Raw genomic sequence first — 26,765 nt, forward strand, 5'->3', positions numbered from 1 at the left:
ATTTAGGCCTAAACCTTGAACAATATTTCTTAGTTGGTATGTAAAGCCTGGTAGCCTCCAAGATTAGTTCCTTGAATGCTTCCCATTTTGGGTTTGCTGTTGGTAACATCATCAGTTGGTCCCACTGTATAGAATTTAAATACTGTCTCAGACCATCATAGTCGCCTTTACGAAAACAAAAACCCTTCCCTTTACCTCTGATGGTAGTTACCTCCTTGAGTAAATCCCACTTCAACACACTGTGATCACTGCCACCTAGTGGTTCATTTATCTGCAGATTCTTAATGCATGAAGAATCACTACTGATAATCAGATCAAGAGTATTGCTCCCTCTTGTTGCCTCACAAACATGCTGATGTAGAAAACAATCATCCAATAAATCCACAAAACCTTGCTAGTGTGCAAGTGACCAACCCACAAATTCCAGTCAATATCTGGGAAATTAAAATCCCCCATTATAAGACTCTGATTTACTGGCCCACTCTATTTTCCTGTACAATATCTTATTATACTCATCAGAGTCATTAGGCCTATAGCACACTCCTACTCTCAATTTTGATCTCCCTATGCTTATGTCACACCAAACTGACTCGACATTGCCCTGTCCATCGATGTACTGGCTTCACTTCCTTGGACTTTGTGTTTCTTAACTAATAGCATAACCCCTCCTCCCCTCCTGTCCTGTCTATCCTTTCTATACACATTGTATTTCCCAAATTCCAGTTCCGCATTACTTATATCTGTGTGACACCACGTCTCTGATATCCCAACAATATCTGCCTTTGATGTTTTGAGCAATACCTCAAATTCATCAAATTTATTTACCAAACTCCTAGCATCTATTAGATGTATACTTGCGTGTGCAAAGTATCGAAATATCTCTGTAAAATAGCACCGATTGATGTACCAATCTTGTAGTTGAAGCGACATACGCAGCTGTTAGGGGCACCTAACAATGGAATGTAACGAAAATGCGAGATGGAAAAAATAAATTGTTGACAAATATTTTGTATTGTTACAGTCATATGATAAACACTTGTATTCTCACACTCATATGACAAATATTTGTATTGTTGTAATCATAATTATTGCAGTAATAACTTCAGAAAGTATGATTGTGACGTCATACTATTAAAAAATTCTAAAAATAACTCCAGATTCTATCGTATACAGGTATCATCATAAGGGAAGAGGCATAATGACTAGGCTTTTACGTTTTTTTTTTTTTTTAGATAGACCTTATATCATCATACTGGCAGTCACGAAAAATGCCTCACAGGCACTAATTGCACTACTAGAAGTGCAAGCGTGGGAAGCGCCTCTGGTGGAAACCGCGGATGACGTCACTTTCGTGACCAATCAAATTACTCGGTAGAGAGTAAGAAAAACTGCGAGCCCATTGTTAAAATATTCACAGCTCACCACTGACGGCATGTAAAAGGCTTTGAAGGGTTTGAAAAAAACGAATCATATGAAGAGATTACAGATAAGATTGTAAAGGTTGCAGAGCTACTTCAGTTGGAGGTTTTGTCAAAGACGGGGAAGAGTTAATAGAGGAAGAGAAAGAATAATCTAAAGAAGAACGTATTGACTTTCAGACAGCAATAGTGAAAAAAGAAAATGCTGACGAAGCTCAAGATGAACCAAATGTGAAGCTGAGACGCTTCATCACCAGAGAGATGGCATTGGCATTTCATGAAATTGCATCAGCAATGGCGAGGTTTGAGAAGATGGATCCTGACAGCGAATGATTCTTCAAAGTTAACAGAGGGGTGAATGATATGCTTCCTTGCTGGAAATGTATGATGAGAAGAAAAAAGCCACCGTCCAGTCATCCATTAATATATTCTTTCGTAAGATTTAGCCACCGACCCCTTCTAAATCTTTGCAGCGGCTTGCTTATCGGCCGAAGACGTCAATTCTGGCAATGATGCTCGAGAGGTAAAACTTACTGATGTTATGCCTGTCTCCTCTATTTTTTGTAATTTTATAATTTTGAAATTTTTTAAATTGCACGCTTTTATAATTTTTCCTGTGCATGAGATAAAAAAAAAATGAATGAATACAATAAATAATTCTGTTTACATGTTCATCAAACATTTCTTTTTTGATTCAATCAATTCAATGAGCACAGTTGCAAGTGCTGCACAAGCATGGGTAAAATTCTGACTTATTTTGTGCTCCACGGAACACAACCCTTATGTAAGTCGGGGAGTTCCTCTATAATCTATTTTTGTTAATCATCAGACACAGAATCGATTTGTATAAAATTTGTTGGCTTTTAACAGACTGCACTGAAATTTAAATTTGAATATATTAGGTGTTCCAGAAGTATGCACAGAAAATTCTACATAAAATTAATTTTTTAAATACTGAATATACTGTAAAATGGGATCAATTTGATCTATATAGTAGTTACAAAATGTATTGGGGATACAGTTGTTGAGTAACTGATTAAACTAACAATTTTAGATCGTAGCTTACATGGAGTTTAGTGTCTTTTATTCTGTTGCATTTGTAGAATTAATTGTCTATTCCCACATACGGCTTTCTCACAGTATTTGATAAAATAACAAAATTAATGAGAATAAGCAGATATGTACCATTTGCATAGCTGTCAACTTGGATTTCTATTTGTTCAATTTTAATGAAATTTAGGATGGCTGAACAAACCTTTCTGTATGTGTCAAATATAAAATTAGGTGAAAATCTGTCCATTGGGAGTTGAATTGCTACATTTGGTGGTCATCTAATTGTTTAAAGCTTTAAAAGTGTTGAGTAAACTAAAAGCTGGTGTAGTAGTAGTTAGTAGTGGCATGTGATGCAAGAAAGCAAATGTATGAGCTTATGCAGCATCAGCCAAAAAAAAAAAAAAAAAAAATTGCACCATTCTCTCCAAATGCCTGTCCAGTTCCTCTTTAAATTTATTTAACCTATCAACTTCCACAACGACAGATGGAAGTTTATTCCAGCAATTAACTACTCGCTGGCTAAAGACAAATTTCCGCACATCTATAATATTCTACATCTGTCTTTCTTAATTTGAATTTATGCCCTCTTAGGTTCGTAACCTGAACAAGTGGAAGGATCCCATCAGAGTTCAGCATTCTCAACCCTTTAAAGGCCTTATACACCTCAATCAGATCACCGCACAGGTGCCTAGTCTCCAGCCACTGCAATTTGCAGAACTTAAGCCTCTCTTGGTAAGAGGATCCCTTCATTTCCCCCTCACCAATGTTGTTGCCCTTCTCTGTACATGCTCAAGCAAATCTACATCCTTCCTAAAATGAGGCCTCCAGACCTGTATGCAGTACTCAAGGTGTGGCCTGACCATTGCCTTATACAGAGGGACAATCACCTCCTTTTCCCTGCTAGCAAAATTCCTATATATCATTGACAAAACCCCATAACCTGCCCTGGCAGCCTGTCTGTATTTCTCAGAAAATTTCATATCTGACTGCACAATTACTCCCAGGTCTTTTTCATTTTCTACCACCTTAAGTGTAGTACCACACAGTTGGTACGTTTCTCTGGGGTTACTTCTACCCATATGCAGTACTTTGAATTTGTCAAGATTAAACTTCAGTTGCCACTTCTTAGCTCATCTGCCCAAATTTTCTAGATCCTGTTGAAGTAGCACACTGCTATTACTGTCATTAACAACTCTGCAAACTTTGACACTAAGCCTGATATATCTTCATCAATATCATTAATAAATATACAAAACAACAGTGGACCCAACACCGAACCCTGTGGGACTCCACTAATAACATTAGACCACAAATAGAAGCACCCATTGATTACCACCCTCTGTCTTCTCACACTCAACCATCCTTTTATTCATTGTAGCAACTTACCCTTAATACCATTCTGCTCCAATTTGTACAGTAGTCTTTCATGCGCAACAGTGTCAAAAGCTTTCCTGAAATCCAAATATATGATATCAAAATTATTTTTTTGCATCCAGTTCCTTTGTAACCACATCATAATATTCTATGAAATTTGTCAGACAAGACTCCCTTAATAAACCCATGCTGTGTCTGAATTATTGCTGTAGTCTTGTCTAGATGATCTTGCAATGCATCTTTAACCAGTCACTCCATTATTTTACCCGGAACAGAAGTTAAACTAACTGGTCTGTAATTACTCGTGTCACTCTTTGATCCTCCCCCCCCCATTGTGAATTGGAGATACATTTGCACATATCCAGTCCGTGAGGACCTTCCCTGAGTCCAAGGATGCTCTCATAATAATTTGCTTACTTCCTTTGTCACCTCCTTTAATATAACTGGATACATACCATCCACCCCAGGTGCCTTTCTTATGTTTAACTTCAACAATTTCCCCTCCACTTTGCTCTCAGTTATTACAAAATCATTAAGCACCCTGTTACAATTTGATAACCTTGTGTCATTTTCAAACCTTAATTTTACTCCTCATGTGTGAATGTAGATGCAAAAATACTCATTCGGTTTGTTTGCTATCTGAGCAGGATCATCAACAGTCGAACCATCGATATCAAGTGGACCAATCAGATTCATCTCCTTCCTTTTAGAGTTTATATAAGTAAAGAAATCCTTGCTGTTTTTCTTAGCATCCTTTGCCAAAGATTTCTCGTAATCTGCCTTCTCCTGCCTAACCTCCTTTGTGACCTGATTACAGACTAGCTTATATCTGCCATTGCTTGATAATCTATATGCATCCCATGCATTTTTCTTCTCTGTCACGAGTCTCATTAGTTCATTTGATAACCATTTAGGTCTAAACCTTGAACAATATTTCTTAATAGGTATGAAACTTTTAGTAGCTGCCTCGATTAATTCCTTGAATGCTTCCCACTTAGATTTTACTGTTGGTAACATCGTCAGTTGATCCCACTGTTCTTTACTCTTTCTGTGACAAAACACACTACATGCGCACACTTAAGGGATGTAAATTTAAATAAGATGGCTGCAGAATAGATTTACAGAAATTACCTGCAGCCAGGGAGTAATTGATTGTTGGTATAGGCTAATACTTGGTGTTGTGGAAGTTGGTATTTTGAATAAATTTTAAAAAATGATTGGATAAATTATTAGAGGGAATGAGAAATTGAGTAAAAGTTTATTTTCTTTCACCTTTTTATGGGTGATACTATTTGAGCCTTCTTTCTTGCATTGTACTTACTATTGTTGTTTTTTTTAAAATCATATTATTGTATATGTTATATTTACCATTCAAAGCATCATAGGCCATTTTTTTAAGCTAATGCTTACATTAATTTTTTTTTTTTTTTTCCCTTGTTTAGAACCCTAGCATATTAGAGGCAATTTGCAATGATTATTTGCTGTTGATATTAGACAAAGAGTCGAATATATCAGAAAACATTATATTCTGTAGTTAGGGCATAGAACAAAGGGATGTTTATTTTATTATTTTCAAAAGTGTGAATATCTTTTTATTTTTAATAGTAATCATCTTTCTCTCTCTTACAAGATGTGGTTGCTAAGGTCATTCAAGATTATTGTATCATTATTTATATGTGATATTTATTGTGCTCATTTTAGAACTTTCTGATATGATATTCCAGAACTTCCTCCAAGTGCTGTTGAATTTCCTGATATATGCCGACATCTTCTAGGCAGGTGGGCAGAGTGGGCTAGTATAATTTTTTCATTAGTAACACTAGTGGGTGGAGCTGTTGTATACTGGGTCTTGATGTCTAATTTTCTTTACAATACTGTTCTTTATATTTATGGTAAGTTTTATTTATGATTTCAAAATATACCTAATTCCTTTGGTAAAGTTATTTAAAATGTTCTTTGTACACAGTAAAATATTGGCCAAATTTACTTTTGCATAGTACAGTTTTGGTTAATAGTTATGCTTATTTTGTAGTTGCTTAATTGTTATGTGAATTTTTAAACAATTCCGTTATATTTCAACTTCCTTATACTATAAAAACTGAAGTTGTATATTTTAAAGAAATTATATTTGGATACAAATTATAATTAGCATTACTAGAGGCATATGATGCAAGAAGCACTGCAGGATCATCTAGACAAGACTTCAGCTATAGCTCAGACACAGCATGGTTTTGTTAAGGGAAAGTCTTGCCTGACCAATTTTATTGGATATTATGATGCAGTCACAAAAGAACTGGATGCAGGGAATAACTTTGATATTATATATTTGGATCTTAGAAAGGCTTTTGATACTGTTGCACATGGAAGGCTGCTGCACAAATTGGAGCAGGGTGGCATTGGAGGCAAATTGCTGCTGTGGATAAAGGGATGGTTGAGGGAGAGAGAGTGGTAATCAATGGACACTGTTCATCATGGACTAATGTTATTAGTGGAGTCCCTCAGGGTTCAGTGTTCGGTCTATTGTTGTTTTCTGTATTTATAAATGATATTGATGATCGTATATCAAGCTTAATGTCCAAGTTTGACGATACAAAGGTTGGCAGGGTTGTTAAAGACTACTGACGCTATGCTGCTGCAACAGGATCTGGAAAGGTTGAGCAGATGGGCTGAAAGGTGGCAAATGAAGTTTAACATTGACAGATGTAAAGTACTACATATGGGGAAACAGTAACCCCAGAGCAACATGTCAACTCTGTGGTAGTACTATGACAGTAGTAGAGAATGAAAAGGACCTGGAGTTAATTGTGCAAGCAGATTGAAGTTTTCTGAGCAGTGCAGATGGGTTGCAAGAGTAGCTCATGGTGTCTTGTCAATGATATACAGGAATTTTTCTACAGGAATAAGGAGTGGATTATTCTCTTGTATAAGACAAGAGAATAATCCATCCACAGTCAATCCACACCTTGAGTACTGTATACAGGTCTGGAGGCCTCATTTCAAAAAGGATGTATAGCTGCTGGAACGAGTACAGAGAAAGGCAACAAGATTAGTGAATTGAACAAAGGGTTGCTCTTACGAAGACAGGCTTAAGTTTTCCAAATTACAATGTCTGGAGACTAGCACCGGTGAGGTGATCTGAAAGAGGTGTATAAAGCCTTGAATGGTTTGAGCATGCTCAATGCCAATGGGGTTCTTCCTCTTGCTCAGAATAATCACCTGAGAGGGCATAAATACAAATTGAAGAAAGACAGATGTAGGATAGATATAGAAAGACAGATGTGCGGAAATTTGCCTTTAGCCAGTGGGTAGTTGGTTGGTGGAACAGACTTCCATCACTTGTTGTGGAAGTTGATAGCCTGAATGAATTTAAAGCTCAGCTGGACATGTATTTCGAACGAACGGGGGGGGGGGGGGGGAATGGGAGTGGGTTTTTTTTTTTTTTTTTTTTTGGCAGATGGTGCATAAGCTTCCTTTCTTGCATCATATGCCTCTACTAATGCATAATGCTAAGCTTATGCAGCATCAGCCAAAGAGAAAAAAAAAAAAAAAAACACTCCCATCTCACCCCCTCCGTTCGTTCTAAGTACCAAGTTCGTCCAGCTGAGCCTTTAATTTATTTAGGCTATCAACTTCCACAACAAGGGATGGAAGCCTGTTCCACCAACAAACTACCCACTGGTAGTTTGTTGCTGTTTGTTGGTTAAAGGCAAACGTCTGCACATCTATCCTACATCTGTCTTTACTCAATTTGAATTTATGCCCTCTCAAATGATTATTCTGAGCAAGAGGAAGAATTCCATCAGCATTGACCATGCTAAAACCATTCAAGGCTTTATACACCTCAATCACTTCACCTCGCAGGTGCGTAGTTTCCAGACACTGTAATTTGCAAAATTTAAGCCTTTCTTTGTAAGAGCACAACTTTGTTCCATTCACTAATCTTGTTGCCCTTCTCTGTACTCATTCCAACAGCTGTACATCCTTCTTAAAATGAAGTCTTCAGACTTGTATACAGTATTTAAGGTGTGGCCTGACCATTGCCTTTTATAAAGGGATAATCGCCTCCTTATCCCTTCTAGAAAAATTCCTGTATAACATTGACAAGACACCATGTGCTACACTTGCAGAACGTTTGCACTGCTCAGAAAACTTGATATCTGCCTGCACAATTATCACCAGGTCCTTTTCTTTCTCTACCACTGTCAGTGTAGTACCACAGAGTTGATACATCATTCTGGGGTTGCTGCTTTCCATATGTAGTACTTTACATTTGTCAATATTAAACTTCATTTGCCACCTCTGAGCCCATCTGCTCAACCTTTCTAGATCCTGTTGCAGCAGCGTACTGTCATTAGTGTCCTTAACAACCCTGCCAACCTTCGTATCGTCTGCAAACTTGGACATTAAGCTTGATATACCATCATCAATATCATTTATAAATACAGAAAACAACACTGGACCCAATACTGAACCCTGAGGGACTCCATTAATAACATTAGTCCACGATGGGCAGTGTCCAAAGGTTACCACCCACTGTCTTCTCCCACTCAACCATCCCGTTATCCATAGCAGCAATTTGCCTCCAATGCCACACTGCTCTAATTTGTGCAGCAGTCTTCCATGTGCAACAGTATCAAAAGCCTTTCTAAGATCCAAATATATGATACCAAAGTTATTCCCCGCATACATTCCCTTTGTGACCACATCATAATATCCAATCAAATTGGTCAGGCAAGACTTTCCCTTAACAAAACCATGCCGTATCTGAGTTATAACTAAAGTCTTGTCTAGATGATCCTGCAGTGTTTCTTTAACCAGTGCCTCCATTAATTTTCATGGAACAGAAATTAAACTCACAGGTCTATAATTATTTGTGTCAGTCTTTGATCCTCCTTTGTGAATTGGGGTCACATTTGCACATCTCCAGTCTATGGGTACCTCCCCTGAGTCCAAAGAAGCTCTCGTAATTATGGATAAGGGATTGCTTACTTCCTTTGCTGCCTCCTTCAATATAACTGGATAGATCCCATCCTCCCCGGGTGCCTTTTTTATGTTTATACTCAACAATTTCTCCTCCACTTTCCTCTCAGTTATTACAAAATCATCTGTCTCACTGCCAGAGTTTACTTAACCTCTGGCATTCCCCTTCCTGAATAACTCCTCATGTGTGAATATAGATGCAAAATGCTCTTTTAGTTTGTTACCCACCTGAGCAGGATCCTCAACTGTTGAACCATCAATATCCAGTGGACCAATCTGATTTATCCATTTCCTTCTAGAGTTTATATGGGTAAAGAAGTCTTTGTTGTTTTTCTTTTAATCTTTTGTCAAGGATTTCTCATAATCTGCCTTTGCCTGCCTAATCTTCTTTGTGACTTGGTTACAAACTAGCTTATATCTATCATAGGCTTCCATGTCACCCATTAATTTATATGTATTCCATGTGTTTTTCTTCTCTGCCACATGTCTCATTAGTTCATCTGACATCCATTTAGGCCTAAACCTTGAACAATATTTCTTAGTTGGTATGTAAAGCCTAGTAGCTTCCAAGATAAATTCTTTGAATGCTTCCCATTTTGAATTTGCTGTTGGTAACATCATCAGTTGGTCCCACCATATAGAATTTAAATGCTGTCTCAGACCACCATAGTCACCTTTACGAAAACAAAAAGCCTTTCCTTTACCCCCTGATGGTAGTTACCTCTTTGAGTAAATCCCACTTCAGCACACTGTGATCACTACCACCTAGTGGTTCCTTTATCTGCAGATTCTTAATGCATGAAGAATCACTATTGATGGCGCCTCCATAGCCAGGTGGGAAGGAGCAGCAGTGCGTAGCACATGCTTCTTGATTAGACCGGGGTTCGAGCCCGTGAGCCACCAAATATGGAGGAAGCGGAAAGGTCAGGGAATGACCACCGCATATCCCTGGAGCAATTTGGCCTTAGTTGCTAATGCTCCTAAAAAAATAACAAATAACAAAATCACTATTGATAATCAGATCAAGAGTATTACTCCCTCTAGTTGCCTCCCGAACATGCTGATGTAGAAAACAACCATCCAATAAATCCCCAAAAGCCTTGCTAGTGTGTGAGTGATCAACCCACAAATTCCAGTCAGTATCTGGGAAATTAAAATCCCCCATTATAAGACTGTCTAATTTACTGGCCCACTCTATTTATCTGTACAGATCCTTATTATACCCATCAGAGTTATTAGGCCTATAACATACTCCTACTCTCAATTATGATCTCCTAATGCTTATGTCACACCAAACTGACTCAACACTGCACTGTCCAGCGATGTCGACTATCTTCACTTCCTTGGATTTAATGTGTTTCTTAACTAAAAGTATAACCCCTCCTCCCTTCCTATCCTGTCTATCCTTTCTGTAGACATTGTACTCCCCAAATTCCAGTTCTGCATTACTTATATCTGTGTGATATCACTTCTCTGATATCCCAACAATATCTGCCTTTGATATTCTGAGCAATACCTCAAATTCATCAAATTTATTTACGAAACTCCTAGCATTGGTGTACATGCTACTATACATTATTCTGATTTATCACAGTTAGTGGCACTACATCTAGTTGGTGTTGCCCAGAAATTGAGAACAGAGAACAGTTCAGCCATTACTAAAGTGCTATCAATAATAGTGTAAATTTTTTTTTCAGGTAGTTGGTGAAAGAGTATACTTGTTTTTTGTAAGTTTTGCTTGCCTTACACTATGCTGATATATTAGTCACTTGAGTGAAGCTGTTTATTGAGGATATATATAGTGTGTTCTGCAATTTTTTGAAATGATCAATTCAAAATAATAACCAAGCTTTCAGCAAATTCTATTTTAAGCTCACTAAAACAGTATTGTGGCATAAAACATGGAAAAACACATGGCATATTATCAACAGCTTTTGGAGAAGGTTTTATCATAAGCACCATCAAAAACATTTGTTGCTAAGGAGCAAATGTCTATTGCCCCTAATACCCCCCCTTACTTTCCAAGCTTTCCTCTCTGTGATTTTTACCACTATCTTTGAGGTTGAGCAAAAGTAGTAAGAGACATTTGAGAGTATTGCAATAAAAATCAGAGTAGAATCTCATAAATCAGACAACATTAGAACTTAGTCCTTGCAGGATTTTGATACTGAATATTGTAGAAAGCTGAAGTGCATAGATCATCAACTTTACTAGTATAAAATTTTTAAAGATTTCTTTTTTTTTTTGATTTGGTAGTTGTTGGCGCATCGGCTTCTGTGGCCATATTGCACCTCCCAAGGTTTTTGCAGTACTTTGATCCAAGCCCGAGGCGGGAATCGAACCCACGACCTTTGGGTTGCCGGGCAGGTACTTTACCCACTCGGCTAGCCCGGTCGGCCTTAAAGATTTCTACTTTTACAATACAGGTGAACTCGAAAAATTTTTTGGTGCTAATTGCAAATCTCTAAGCGATATTTGCCATCATGCCATTTTTTTTTTTTTTTTTTTTTTTTTTTTAACAAAAATGGAACAAATTATGCAAGAAAGCAAGTTTATAGAGCATCACAAAAAAAAAAAAAAAAAAAAAAAAAACTACCCACATCACTTGTTCATCCCCTCCAAGAATTTGTCTAGTTCCTCCTTGAATTTATTCAAACTACCCACTTCCACAAAAATAGATGGAAGTTTGTTCCAACAATCAACCACCTGCTGGCTAAGGCAAACTTCAGCATATCTATTCTGCAACCATCCTTCCTCAATTTCCAGACACAATTTGCAGAACTGAAGCCTTTCTTGGTGAGAGCATCCTTTTATTCTTTCACTTTTGTATCATATGTGGTATGTCACATTTGTCAATGTTAAACTGCCATTTCTCAGCCCATTGGCATAATTTTTCTAGACCTTGTTGCCATAGCTTACCTTGATTACTGTTATTCACCACCCTTCCAATCCTTGTTGAAAACAATGACAGTAATCAAAGTAATCAACTTTGCTTGCAGAGACAAGTGCCTCATTCACATTTTTGTTAATTGCGAACTTGGGAGCAAAAAATGTGTAAGATTAGAAAATGACATGCCCAAAGTAATCAAGGTAGACAGATTCTGACCTCCCCCTGAGCCTTCATGCAGTCCCACAGTAGTGATCGTGACAGTGTGATAGTTCCTCTACCGAATACTGGTATGCAGTTTGAATATTCAGCAGACAGTTTTCAGTATACAGTATTATTAACAGATGGTAATGTTCACAGGTACTTAGTCATCTTGCTAAATCAATCCTTTATTTAATCTTTCTACATTATATATACTAGCAGTGGCCTGCCATTACTGCTTGAATATTCACACATTATATTGTAAATGTAGTCATTAGCAGAAGCACTTTGCTTGGAGAAACAAGTGGCTCGTTGACATTTTTGTTAGTTGTGAACTTGGAAGCAAAAAATGTGTAAGATTAGAAAATGACATGTCCAAAAAATGGGTATCTCTTGCTAATCCAATGATTAACTTTATCTCTGCTCTCCTATTTGCACAGAAAGCAGGGTAATGTTGTGTAACTTGGCTGTTGCCCAAGAAGTATGATTAACACTTTCAAAATTACAAGAAATAAAATAGCAGTCCATTGTGCAGTTTCTGGTTTTGACACTCATAGATACACCAAATGTAAACGATCTTTTACATTTCTATTAGAATGAGCAGAAGCCTGAAAAACAAGATGCATGGTATTTCAGAGACTGCTGGGAGCCATTGCGGTACAAGTAAACACATGGGTTGTGTTAGGGTAGCTAAGAATAGAAACAGGTGCAGGTATACTTGCGTGTACACCAATGCTAGGAGTTTAGTAAATAAATTTGATGAATTTGAGGTATTGCTCAAAACATCAAAGGCAGATATTGTTGGGATATCAGAGACGTGGTGTCACACAGATATAAGGGATGCAGAACTGCAATTTGGGGAGTACAACGTCTACAGAAAGGATAGACAGGATAGGAAGGGGGAAGGGTTATGCTATTAGTTAAGAAACACATAAAAACCAAGGAAGTGAAGCCAGTCGACATCGCTGGACAGTGCAGTGTTGAGTCAGTTTGGTGTGACATAATCATTGGGAGATCAAAATTGAGAGTATGAGTGTGCTATAGGCCTAATGACTCTGATGAGTATAATAAGGAAGTGTACAGGGAAATAGAGTGGGCCAGTAAATCAGAGAGTCTTATAATGGGAGATTTTAATTTCCCAGATATTGACTGGAATTTGGGGGCTGGTTACTCACACACTAGCAGGGCTTTTGTGGATTTATTGGATGATTGTTTTCTACATCAGCATGTTCGGGAGGCAACTAGAGGGAGTAATACTCTTGATTTGATTATCAGCAGTGATTCTTCATGCATTAAGAATCTGCAGATAAATGAACCACTAGGTGGCAGTGATCACAGTGTGCTGAAGTGGGATTTACTGAAAGAGGTAACTACCATTAGGGGTAAAGGGAAGGGTTATTGCTTCCGTAAAGGCGACTACGATGGACTGAGACAGTATTTAAATTCTATACAGTGGGACCAACTTATGATGTTACCAACAGCAAATTCAAAATGGGAAGCATTCAAAGAACTTATCTTGGAAGCTACTAGGCTTTACATACCAACTAAGAAATATTGTTCAAGGTTTAGGCCAAAATGGATGTCAGATGAACTAATGAGGCATATGGCAGAGAAGAAAAATGCATGGGATACTTACAAATTAACATATGACACAGAAGCCTATGATAGATACAAGTTGATATGCAACCAAGTTACAAAGGAGGTTAGGCAGGCGAAGGCAGATTACGAGAAATCCTTGGCAAGGGATGCAAAGAAAAACAGCAAAGAGTTCTTTACTTATGTAAACTCTAGAAGGAAGGGGATGAATCAGATTGGTCCACTTGATATTGATGGGTCAACTGTTGATGATCCTGCTCAGGTAGCTAACAAACTAAATGAATATTTTGCATCGACATTCACACATGAGTTATTCAGCAAGGGGAATGCAAGAGGTGTATTCAACTCTAGCAGTAAGCTACAGAATCTTGAAATAACTGGGAGTAAAGTGGAGGAGAAACTGTTGAAGATAAACACAAGAAAGGCACCCGGGGTGGATGGGATCTATCCAGTTATATTAAAGGAGGCAGCAAAGGAAGTAAGCAAACCCTTAGCCATAATTATGAGAGCTTCCTTGGACTCAGGGGAGGTACCCATAGACTGGAAATGTGCAAATGTGACCCCAATTCACAAAGAAGGATCAAAGGCTGACACAAGTAATTATAGACCTGTGAGCTTAACTTCTGTTCCAGGAAAATTAATGGAGGCACTGGTTAAAGAAGCACTGCAGGATCATTTAGACCAACTTGATTGGATACTATGATGCAGTCACAAAAGAACTGGAAGCAGGGAATAACTTTGATATTATATACTTGGATCTTAGAAAGGCTTTTGATACTGTTGCACATGGAAGACTGCTACACAAATTGGAGCAGTGTGACATTGGAGGCAAATTGCTGCTATGGATAAAAGGGTGGTTGAGGGGGAGAAGACAGAGTGGTAATCAATGGACACTGCTCATCGTGGACTAATGTTATTAGTGGAGTCCCTCAGGGCTCAGTGTTGGGTCCATTATTGTTTTCTGTATTTATAAATGATATTGATGATGGTATATCAAGCTTAATGTCCAAGTTTGCAGATGATACAAAGGTTGGCAGGGTTGTCAAGGACACTACTGACACTATGCTGCTGCAACAGGATCTGGAAAGGTTGAGCAGATGGGCTGAGAGGTGGCAAATGAAGTTTAACATTGACAAATGTAAAGTACTACACATGGGAAAAAGCAACCCCAGAGCAACGTATCAACTCTGTGGTACTACACTGACAGTGGTAGAGAATGAAAGGGACTTGGGGGTGATTGTGCAGGCAGATATGAAGTTCTCTGAGCAGTGCAGACGGGCTGCAAGAGTAGCTCATGGAGTATTGTCAATGATATACAGGAATTTTTCCAGCAGGGATAAGGAGGTGATTATTCCATTGTATAAGGCAATGGTCAGGCCACACCTAGAGTACTGTATACAGGTCTGGAGGCCTCATTTCAAGAAGGATGTAGAGCTGCTGGAACGAGTACAGAGAAGGGCAACAAGATTAGTGAATGGAACAAAGGGGTGCTCTTACGAAGAAAGGCTTAAGTTTTGCAAATTACAGTGTCTGTAGACTAGGCACCAGCGAGGTGATCTGATAGAGGTGTATATAAAGCCTTGAATGGTTTAAGCATGCTGAATGCTGATGGGATTCTTCCTCTAGCTCAGAAAAATCACCTGAGAGGGCATAAATTCAAATTGAGGAAAGACAGATGTAGGATAGACGTGCGGAAATTTGCCTTTAGCCAGCGGGTGGTTGGTTGGTGGAACAGACTGCCATCCCTTGTGGTGGAGGTTGATAGCCTAAATAAGTTTAAGGCTGAGCTGGACAGGTATTTTGAACGAACAGAGGGGTGAAGTGGAAGTGGGTTTTTTTTTTTTTTTGGCTGATGCTGCATAAGCTTGCTTTCTTGCATCAAATGCCTCTACTAATGCTAATGCTAAAGCTAATTTGATGCACCTTTTGTGTGGCATGAATCCATTGTCTCAAATTGAACACATGGATGGAAGACATAATGTGGGTTCCATAATTTTTTTTTGGTCACCAATTCTAACACCAGAATAAGCACAATGTATGCTTTCTTTTAAAGGCCAATGATATTTTGTCTCTTTGATTTTATGGGGTAAAGTTTTCACAGGTGTAGGAATTAGGGAGGAGGACATCATCTCATCCATACAGCTTGCATTTCTGTTGCCTTGCAATTTTAATATTTTCAGAATACATTGTGGAACATCAGTTCCACAATGACAACTGAAGTTGAAAGAGCTGTCAAATATCTTGGTGCCAACAGAAACTAAATGGCTTTTATTAGGAGGTTATAAAAAATATGGAGTACAGGTTGAATGAAGCGTAAATCACAGTGAAATATATATATATAAAATAGAAGTAATAGGTATCGAAGTTGTAATAAGAGGAATATACGAAGGAATATAGACCTGGGTTACTACTATATAGAGTAGAAGGCACCCAGTGACTATAAATAAATAAAAGATAAGAGGTTATGCTTTTAGTGTGGAGAGCGAACAGCAGGTAGTGTAATCAACCAACCAACGGGTTAGATAACATGGAAAGGCAGTCATAAAATAACATAATTCGAACCTGCAACACAAAAAGTCAAAAATATTATAAGTACTTAGTGCTGTACTTCAGATGATTTCAACGTCATTAATGAGGGTCAGCCACCAAAATCAATCAAAATGCAGCAAAAAGTAAGGCCTCTGTTTCTAACTTGAAATATATGTAGCACGTGGTAAAAAGATACCAGGTTTTTCGTTTATTGTTAATGTTCGGAAGCCAGGTTAATCGTAATGCTAATGTATATATCATGGCTGACCCGACAGAGGCAGAGAAATGATAGATAATAAGAAATATATAATAAGAATATTTCAATGATTTTTAGTAAAAAAATTACTAAAAATCATTGAAAGTTTAAATCACGAGATGGAGCAGATGGTTAGGAATCGTACTTACTGATTTCGCAAGCTGGAGAAGTGGGACTACCCGAGCACTATTAATTCCTCTCATCCTCACACTCCTTTTTACTGTTCTGAATCCCTACCTTTTATTTCTTGTACGCAATTAGGTTTCGGAAACAATATCAAGATGCTATTTTTCTGCTATACATATTTCGCCTCATACAAAATTCAGCGTCTTTTTCACTCTATTTTGTACGTTATTGCCTTCTCCCTTATCTTGGGACACGTGGCCTCATTGTGTTTAATCCCTCCATCAACCCCATATGTCTTACTACATTCCAATGCTTGAGGTCGCTTCTACATACCATATAGTCATTGAAACAAGCACGTAGCATTCTTTCTCTCCCTGCAGTATATGGACGACTGCCCTCACTTCTCCAGCTTGCGAAATCAGTAAGCATGATTCCCGACAGTGTGCTCCATCTCGTGATTTCTACTTTCAATGATTTTTAGTTATTTTTTACTACCTATATATCTTATTATCTAATAATAAGATATATAGGTAGTATATAGGTGCGAACCATCTCAAGGAAAGGTAGAGAAGAAATTAGAGGAATGGAGGAAAGCATTGGAAGAGAGAGAGGCATGAGGATAAGTAGAACAAAGACAGAGTATATGGTATTAAATGGAGAAGATGAGAGCTCTGTAAAACTGCAGGAGGAAAAGCTACCATCAGTTTCGAAATTTAAGTATCTGGGATTGAACGTTGAGAGGGATGGAGGACTGAGTGCAGAAATAAATATAGAGTGCAATGTGGATGGTTGAACTGGAGAAAGATGAGTGGGGTGCTGTGTGATAAGAAAGTAAATTGTAAAATGAAGGGAAGAGTGTATAAAACTGTGGTTAGACCCACATTGATGTACGGTGCTGAGACGTGGGCGATTTCAAGGCCCAGGAGAAAAAGATGGAAGTGGTGGAGATGAGGATGCTAAGATGGATGTGTGGTGTGACGAGGAAGGACAGGATAAGAAATGACTACATCAGAGGTATGGTTAAGGTGGGCCTCTGAGTAAAAAAATGCAGGAATCTAGGTTGAGGTGGCTTGGACATGTGGAATGAAGAAGTAAGGAGTATGTGGGGAAGAGGTGCGAAAAGTTGGAGGTGATAGGGAAGAGGAAGAGCCCCCTCTTAAGCTGAGATGACCTAAGCTGAGATGGAAGGACAAGGTGGCAGAGGATTTAAAAGAGAGAGGATGGAGGAGAGAGGAAGCCCAGGATAGGGAGGAATGGAGGAAAAGAATTAAGGACGGAAATGCTGACCCCATATAAACGTGGGAAGAAGGCAAATATAAAGAAGAAGATATCTTATTATCTAAATCTATCGAAATCTTATCATTTCTCAGCCTCTGTTGGGTCAGCCATGATATATACGTTAGCATTAAGATTAATCTGACTTCTGAACGGGTGCCTCCGTAACCAGGTGGGAAGGAGCAACAGTGCGTAACACAGTCTTCTTGATTAGACTGGGGTTTGAGCCCGTCACCACCAAATACAGAGGATGCGGAAAGGTCAGGGAATGACCACCGCATATTCCCGGAGCGATATGGCCTTAGTTGCTAATGCTCCTAAAAAAAAAAAAAAAAAAAAAAACCAAACTTCTGAACAGTAACAATAAACTAAAATCTTGGTATCTTTTTTCCACGTGCTACGTATATTTCATGTTATAAACAGAGGCCTTACTTTTTGCTGCATTTTGATTGATTTTGATGGCTGGCCCTCGTTAACGACATTGAAATCATCTGAAGTACAGTGCTAAGTACTTATAAATTAATATTTTTGACTTTTTGTGTTGCAGGTTCGAATTGTGTTATTTTATGACTGCCTTTCCATGTTATCTAATCCGTTGGTTGATTACACTACCTGCTGTTCACCCTCCACACTAAAAACATAATCTCCTATCTTTTATATATATATAACAATGAAAATAAATTAGAATAAGAATTTAAAAAAATAATAAAAAATAATGCCAGCAGCATGGCAAGACAGAAGAGCGAAAATAGTCGAAATTGAACATAACGATCAAACCAACAGGGAGGGAAGAGAGGGGTAACAAGAGTAAAAATTTTGCAGCAGAAACTCTCTAAGATAATTTAAAACATTAAATTATCTTAGAGCGCCCCCTCTGACAGGCACCAGGTCCAGATTAATGTGAAATATCACCAACAGAAATGTAAACCAGTACAATAAAATAAAACAAAAATAAACCAAAAATAGACTGATCATTATGCCCCATCTCAACAGAGGACCACAAGGCCAATAATGGTCAGGGAATCACTGCATTTCGATTGCTAGACAATCGCTGCAAAGGCGAGTCAATCAAAAGATCAGCCCACCACCCGATTCCCAGATCGAACCGCCAAAGCATAGGACTTGAATAGCAGAATTTAAAAAAAATAATAAATAATGCCAGCAGCATGGCAAGACAGTAGAGCAAAAATAGTCAAAATTAAACATAACGATCAAACCAACAGGGAAGGAAGAGAGGGGTAACAAGAGTAAAAATATTTCAGCAGAAACTCGGACATAATTTAGACAATCTAAATGTAAAGAAAATAAAATAATCCATTAAATTTCGAATGCCAATTAAATAGAAATTTAACCCCCCCCCCCTCTGACAGGTGCCAGGTCCAAATTAATGTGAAATATCACCAACAGATGTAAACCACTACAATAATATAAAAGAAAAATAAACCAAAAATAGACTGATCATTATGCCTCATTTCAGCAGAGGACCACAAGGCAAATAATGGTCAGGATCACCGTTATTCAAGTCCTCTGCTTTGGTTGACTTTGTTCATTATGGCCTTAGCTGCCAATGCACCATTAAAAATAAAACCAAATCAAACCAAAAAACCTCTGCTTTGGCGGTTCGATCTGGGTTTCGGATGGTGGACTGATCTTTTGATTAACTTGCCTTTGCGGCTATTTATCTAGCGATCGAAATGCAGCGATCCCTGACCATTATTGGCTTTGTGGTCCTCTGTTGAGATGGGGCATAATGATCAGTCTATTTTTGGTTTATTTTTGTTTTTTATTTTATTGTAGTGGTTTACATTTCTGTTGGTGATATTTCACATTAATTTGGACCTGGTGCCCGTCAGAGGGGGCTGCCGTTAAATTTCTATTTAATTGGCATTCTAAATGTAATGGATTATTATTTTATTATCTTTACATTTAGATGTTCTAAATTATCTTAGAGAGTTTCTGCTGCAATATTTTTACTCTTGTTACCCCTCTCTTCCCTCCCTGTTGGTTTGATCATTATGTTTAATTTTGACTATTTTCCCTCTGCTGTTGCTGAGGGAAATGTTGCCATGCTGCTGGCATTATTATTATTTTATTTATTTTTTAATTCTTATTCTAATTTATTTTTATTGTTATATTTCAAGCATCATGGAGAGGAATGTGCTTTTTGCTGCCTCTGATGTTTGCTTTTGGTCCTTGATCTTCAGGAATGTCCATAAAGAATTTTAAAAATACCTTTTAAATAACTTTTTAACTGTATATCATATAAAAGGTATACATGGGATACAGTTAAAACAGTGGTTCCCAAACTGTGAGCCACGGAATATTTTAAAGTTTCAAGGGACCACAGCGATATTCGACATGTCGGACACCGTGTGAACTACTAGCTCAAGGTAGTTCACAGTTTCAACATTTCTTATTAAGTTGTTTGGACCTAACTACTTAATAAATGGAACTTTTAGACTTTTAGTCTAGGTGTGCTGTGAAAATATTACTGAGACACTAAAGGTGCTGCGAACTGAGAAAGTTTGGGAACCCTGACATGAAATACACAGTGAAGTAACAATTTGTTACGGAAATATTTGAACAGAGTTGTTTGAACAGTGTTGACTTTCTCTTTTCATCAATCAATTCCCGATAGCCGACAACAACCTTCTCTGGACCCTGGCAAAATAAATATCACAGAGAACCTCAAACCTTTTCTTTGATGTTTTCTGCAATACAAAAGATTTTATCTAGTTCTTTTAATCATTATCTCCTCCACGGTAACATTTTCATTTGGCTCATTTGAAAATTAGAATTTTTAAATGCGAGTCTGCATTGACTTTATTAGAAGAAGAAGAAGAAGGAGGAGAAGAACTCTTTATTGCATACAGAACGCACATGCCGTACACAATATCCTTCACGGCTACAAGCCCGGGGTTTACAGTAAAGGCTAATACAAGGTTACAAAGGCTAATACAATGTAATAAATAAGGATGAGATAGAAGAAAAAAAATAATATTATTACTAATTATACAAGTGTAGGAAAGCAAATGAAAAATTTACATATGAACATATATACACAACAGCATGTTATCAGGTTAAATTATTCTCCAGGGAGCAGACCTTTTACAGTGCTGGAGTCATCTAAGCAGGAGCAGAAAGTTGGAACAATGTAGTGAGGGATCCATGGGAGTTGACGGACAGGTCCTTAGGAGCAGGTTCTAATGTCCTGTGACATGGTCCTGAGAAGGAAGTGGATGGAGTAAGTTCTGCCTGTATTTTTTATGCAATGCAAACTTGTAGAGGTCACCATCCAAGGAATATATGTACTGCAGCATTTGCACGGGTAAGAACCAATCGGATAGCTTTAACCGGTTTGGGGTGGCCTGCACGACTGGATTGGCCCGAAGGCTTGGGACTGGGATTGGGACAGTTAACCCAGAAGTCTGGGTCCGAAATAATGCCAACCATCATTTTTACAGCAAAGACGAGTCTTCTCTCATGGATAATGGCAGGAAGATGTCTGATGTTTAGAGATGCTGCCATCTGGGTGGTCCTTCGTGCAGGGAGAAGCCGGAATTTCCATATGGTTCACTTCAATAGCCAAAATTCGCCTGAAAAAAAGCTGTCTTAGATACGTTGCGGCAGTTGAGGTCCAGACATCTGCTCCATAAAGAATGACTGGATAGACACACGTCTTAATATAGCTGCACCCAACGGCCTGGTCGTGGACATGCATAAGTTGTTGCTTAAGCATTCACTGGAGTCGACAGAATTTTTTTTGCAGGTGGTCTGTGTGGTAGAAAGGAGAGCTTCTGGTCAAAAATTTGTGGGAGACAAACAAGTAACATGTCTTCTTCCGATGGTTGATGGAACACATTGAGGTGGGCAGCAGGCAAACGTTTATTACCTGTCCGACGTGCCGTAAGCTTAACGCTTGATTCAAATCTTTTTCAACTATCACATTAAAAAAAAAAAATTGCGTTAACTGAAAATTTGTAGCACGTAAAGCAAAAAGTGGTATAATTTTTTCAAAAAGCGGTAACTGAAAAACTCATTAATCGAACTCGCATTATGCGAGGCCTGGCTGTGTATATACAGTATCATACCTCGGGTCACGAACTTGATTCGTTCTTTGACTCTGTTCACGAACCGAAACAATTTTTCCCATTGAAATTAATGCAAATCCAATTAATTCGTTCGCCCGCCCCAGAAACATTGTTTTTTGACTTTTTTTATGGATTTATGTGTGGCAAAAATATATAATATAAAATATACAGTATAACTTTACCTTTGTGGTTGATAGTTGCTGGCACAGGTAGATAATGGAGGAGGAGGAGGAGGAAGACTGCTCCTTCGAAGGAGAGTCCCGTTCCATAATAACGTCGGGCATTTATGGTGTTTTTTCTCTTGTTTTTATCCTGGGAAGTGGTTTGATTGCTGGCTCAGTGGCTGGTGTTTTTGCAAGATAACGATCCAGAGACATTTATCTTTTTCTTCGTTGGATAATTTTCCAAAAATGGGACATCATATTGTCATTTAAAACGTCCACTGCTCTGCTGGTCACAGTTTTGTTAGGGTGATGCTTCTCAATGAAAACCTGCACTTCACTCCACTTGCTACAAATTTGTTTGATCTCAGCACTTGAAACATGTACCACCTCTTCCTCCTCCTCTCCTGAGTGCTCCTCCTGCATAACTTTCATCTGTTCACGTTGCAACTCAAGTTCTTCTGTGTTGAGTTCTTGTCTGTGGTCCTCCACCAGCTCCACCACTTCCTCCTCGTTGACCTCCAAGCCCAAACTCTTGTCAATGGTCACAATCTCGTTTACTAGAGTTACATCTGTCTCCTCGAAGTCTCTATCAGGCACACAACCTGGCCAAAGTCTCCTCCAGGCAGATTGAAACGTGCGGTTAGAGACATTGTTCCATGCCTTGTCAATGAGGTTTATGCAGTGGAGGATATGGAAGTGATCCTTCCAAAAATCACGCAGGGTCAAATCCATGTCGTTGGTCACCTGGAAACACCTGGAAAAAAGAGCCTTTGTATATAACTTCTTGAAATTAGAAATTACTTGCTGGTCCATGGGCTGGATGAGAGGAGTGGTGTTAGGAGGCAGAAATCTGACTTTTATCAAGTTGTATTCAACGTCAAGGTCTTCTTCCATACTTGGAGGATGGGCAGGAGCGTTGTCCATAACCAGCAGACACTTAAGGGGGAAATTATTTTCCTCAAGGTATTTCTTGACAGTTGGCGTAGACTTTAGTCAACCATGCCATAAAAAGTAATCTTGTTACCCAAGCCTTGCTATTCATTCTCCACAATACCGGAAGTTTACCCTTTAGCACTTTATTGCGTTTAAAAACGTGCGGATTTTCAGACTGGTAAACTAAAAGAAGCTTAATCTTACAATCCCCACTTGCATTAGCGCACAATAAAAGTGTAAGCTTGTCCTTCATTGGTTTGTGGCCAGGCAGTGACTTTTCCTCTTGGGTTATGTAGGTCCTTCTTGACATTTTTTTCCAAAAAAAGTCCAGTTTCATCGCAATTAAAAACTTGATGCGGTACATAACCTTCAGAGTTGATAAAGTTTGCAAATTCCTCCACATAGGCATCTGCTGCTTTTTTGTCCGAACTAGCTGCCTCTCCAAGCCTAACAACATTATGAATTCCAGTTCGTTGACGAAACTTCTCGAACCAGCCTCTACTTGCTTTAAATTCGTCAACGCTAGCATCACTTGTATTCGGTGTTTTCGCCACTAAATCACCGTGCAAAAGTAATGCACGGTGATTTAGTCTCGCATATTAGGGCCTTGCTAACACTATCTCCAGCAAGCTGCTTTTCATTAATCCAAACTAACAATAATTTTTCTACTTCTTCTAACACTTGAGATCTTTGCTTCGTTAACATAGTCACTCCTTTAGCCACACAGCCACCTTTAGCGCATCTTTGTTCTTTAAGATAGTATAGATCATACATTTAGCCATGTCGTACTGCTTGGCAAGATCAGAAACACAAACACCACTCATGTTTAGTTATTATTTCCTTCTCCGTTTCTACTGTAATACGCTTAGGCTTCTTTACACCACTATCACTAACACTTTTCACTTTCTTGGGAGCCATAATGAGGGTTAATTTAATGTAAAAAGCAAAAAAAAAATGTATCAAGAACAACACAACGACAAACAATGTTCACAGCATGCAAACCTGAGTACAACTGATGCTGTTCGCATCAGTTGTAGATGGAACTGAAAAATACACAAAGTAACAAGTACCAGAAGGGTGAGGATAGCAGAAAAAAGAAGTAATGTAGGTTTGTAAAAGGAGAAAGAATGAGAATATCCTGTAAGTTGTGATGACTTACAAAGCCAATTAGAGGTGAGGGAACTGCAAAGTAAAATGATTAATATCATATGATTAAACAAATAAAATAAAAGGTAGGATAGCTTTCATCAGATACTGAAGGGCAAATTTAGTTAAGTCGAATATAGGGATAGCAAAAATCATCTGATGCAACCTGAAGTAAATATTTGTATATGGTCAGGTATTTCATCAGCGGACTACACCTGACCGTATATCAGGAATTGCATTTCTATACTTGTCTGTAACAGTGAGAGAGAGGTGAAAAAAAGCAAAAAGATTAAAACCAGCACATCCTCTTATGGGACTACCATGTATAAGGAACTGCATTTCTATACTTGTCCATAACAGTGGGGGAAAGGCAAAAAAAAAGCAAAAGATTAAAATTAGCACATTCTCTTATGGGACTACTATGGGTCTCTTATGGGACCCATAGTAGTCCCATAAGAGAATGTGAAACAAGGGACTACCTTGTTTCGCTTCTTTCCCACTGTTATGGACAAGTATAGACACACAGTTCCTGATACATAGTCAGGTGTAGTCCCCTGATGAAATACCTGACCATGTATTGGTATTTACTTGCTTGCATCAGATATATACTATCCCTATATTTGACTTATAACTAAATTTGCCCACCCATATCTAATGAAAGCTATCCCACCTTTTATTTTATTGTTTTAATCACATGATATTAATCATTTTACTTTACAGTTCCCATACCTCTAATTGGCTTTGCAATTCAGCCTATAATTCTCTTAATTCACCATAACCTATAGGATATTCTCATTCTTTCTCCTTCACAAACCTACATTACTTCTTTTTTCTGCTATCCTCACCCTTCTAGTACTTGACACTATTTTCACTTCCATCTTGCAAAATTTATCAGACTTTTCAATTCTTACATACTTATATAAACTTTTGCATCCTTTACTGCTGCTTTGAATGCTTTGGTGCATCTGTCATACCTAACTTATTTTTCCATCAACTGTAATATATAGGAATTTTTCTAGCAGGGATAAGGAGGTGATTATTCCCTTGTATAAGGCAATGTCAGGCCACACCTAGAGTACTGTATACAGGTCTGGAGGCCTCATTTCAAGAAGGATGTAGAGATGCTGGAACGAGTACAGAGAAGGGCAACAAGATTAGTGAATGGAACAAAGGGGTGCTCTTACGAAGAAAGGCTTTAAGTTTTGCAAATTACAGTGTCTGGAGACTAGGCACCGGCGAGGTGATCTGATAGAGGTGTATAAAGCCTTGAATGGTTTGAGCATGCTCAATGCTGATGGGATTCTTCCTCTTGCGCAGAATAATCACCTGAGAGGGCATAAATTCAAATTGAGAAAAGACAGATGTAGGATAGACGTGAGGAAATTTGCCTTTAGCCAGCGGGTGGTTGGTTGGTGGAATAGACTTCCATCCCTTGTCATGGAAGTTGATAGCCTAAATAAGTTTAAGGCTCAGCTGGACAGGTATTTCGAACGAACAGAGGGGTGAAGGGAAGTGGTTATTTTTTATTTATTTATTTATATTTTTATTTATTTATTTTTTTTTTTTTTTGGCTGATGCTGCATAAGCTTGCTTTCTTGCATCAAATGCCTCTACTAATGCTAATGCTAACTATGTTTAATACTGATGATTTTATATTACATTTAATATATATATATATATACACACACACACACACACACACACACTGGTGTTCAAAGAAAGTGCATCACCTAGGAATTTCACATTTCTAACCCTTTTTGCGATGTTACATTTCTAGTTAAATTAATGACTAGCATCACAAATAGAAATATAAACAAAAGATATTTATTAATAGTTAAGGCAAAGCTAAGTAATATTTGACAGGTGCTCTCAAAATATTCCAATATTTTGATGAAAGCTATCCCCACCTTTTATTTTGTTGTTTTAATCATATGATATTAATCATTTTACTTTACAGTTCCCACACCTCTAATTGGCTTTGCAATTCAGCTTATAATTCTCTTAATTCACCATAACCTATAGGATATTCACAACCCTTATACAACACTTTTGGTAAACATGACAGTTATGGCTGAAATGTTATGAGAAGCCCTCAATTTGCTTCGGTTTAACATTTTAAATGAAAACAAAATGAAAAGTTCACAAGGTGCAAACTAATATTTAGTTGAACTGCCTCTGGCCATGATGACAGCAACACACTACCATCGAGGCATTGACAAGATCAATTTCTGAAGATAATCAACTGATAGTTCGTGGTCCCAAGCACGAATTATGGCTTCCTGAAGTTTAACGAAGTGTCTTTGGTTTATTTCTGGCAACTGCAGATTCCACACGATGCCAATAGTTCTTCATAGGATTCAGGTCTGGGCTGTTTCCTGGCCAGCTAACAGTTATAATGGACCGTTCTTCCAACCATTTTTCACCTGTAACAAATGTAAACACATTACTGTCGAACCTCTAATACAGAAATGAAGGTAAAGTAACTACAGAAGTGCCTGCTTACACTTTTTGCCCGATCAGAGTTGTCCTGAAAGATGCAGTTACTTGGCAGGTTGAAATGGTCTCTATTGGTTGGCAGCAATTTGCCTTCCAATATAGCCAGGTATCCATTGGCATTTACAGAACCTTTTATAAACTACAGGTGACCTACTCTGCGATACGAAATGCACCCCATTATCATTTGGCTGGTAGAGAATTTCACTGTAGACACCATACAGTCTGAATGGTATTCTTCAC

General features: G+C 38.2%; 1 protein-coding gene across 1 annotated transcript in view; it reads left to right on the forward strand.

The window, feature by feature from the left end:
• Positions 1 to 26,765, forward strand: part of LOC150081164 (sodium-coupled neutral amino acid transporter 9 homolog) — a 240,840-nt gene that overhangs the window by 105,004 nt on the left and 109,071 nt on the right. The window contains exon 6 of the mRNA XM_090380964.1: positions 5,570 to 5,737. Within this exon, the coding sequence (XP_090237090.1) occupies positions 5,570 to 5,737 (168 nt within the window). The remainder of the gene's footprint in view (positions 1 to 5,569; positions 5,738 to 26,765) is intronic.

This window comes from Mastigoproctus giganteus, chromosome 9 (genome assembly GCF_048544385.1).
Source record: "Mastigoproctus giganteus isolate SK-2022 chromosome 9, ASM4854438v1, whole genome shotgun sequence".
NCBI classification, from domain to species: Eukaryota; Metazoa; Arthropoda; class Arachnida; order Uropygi; family Thelyphonidae; genus Mastigoproctus; species Mastigoproctus giganteus.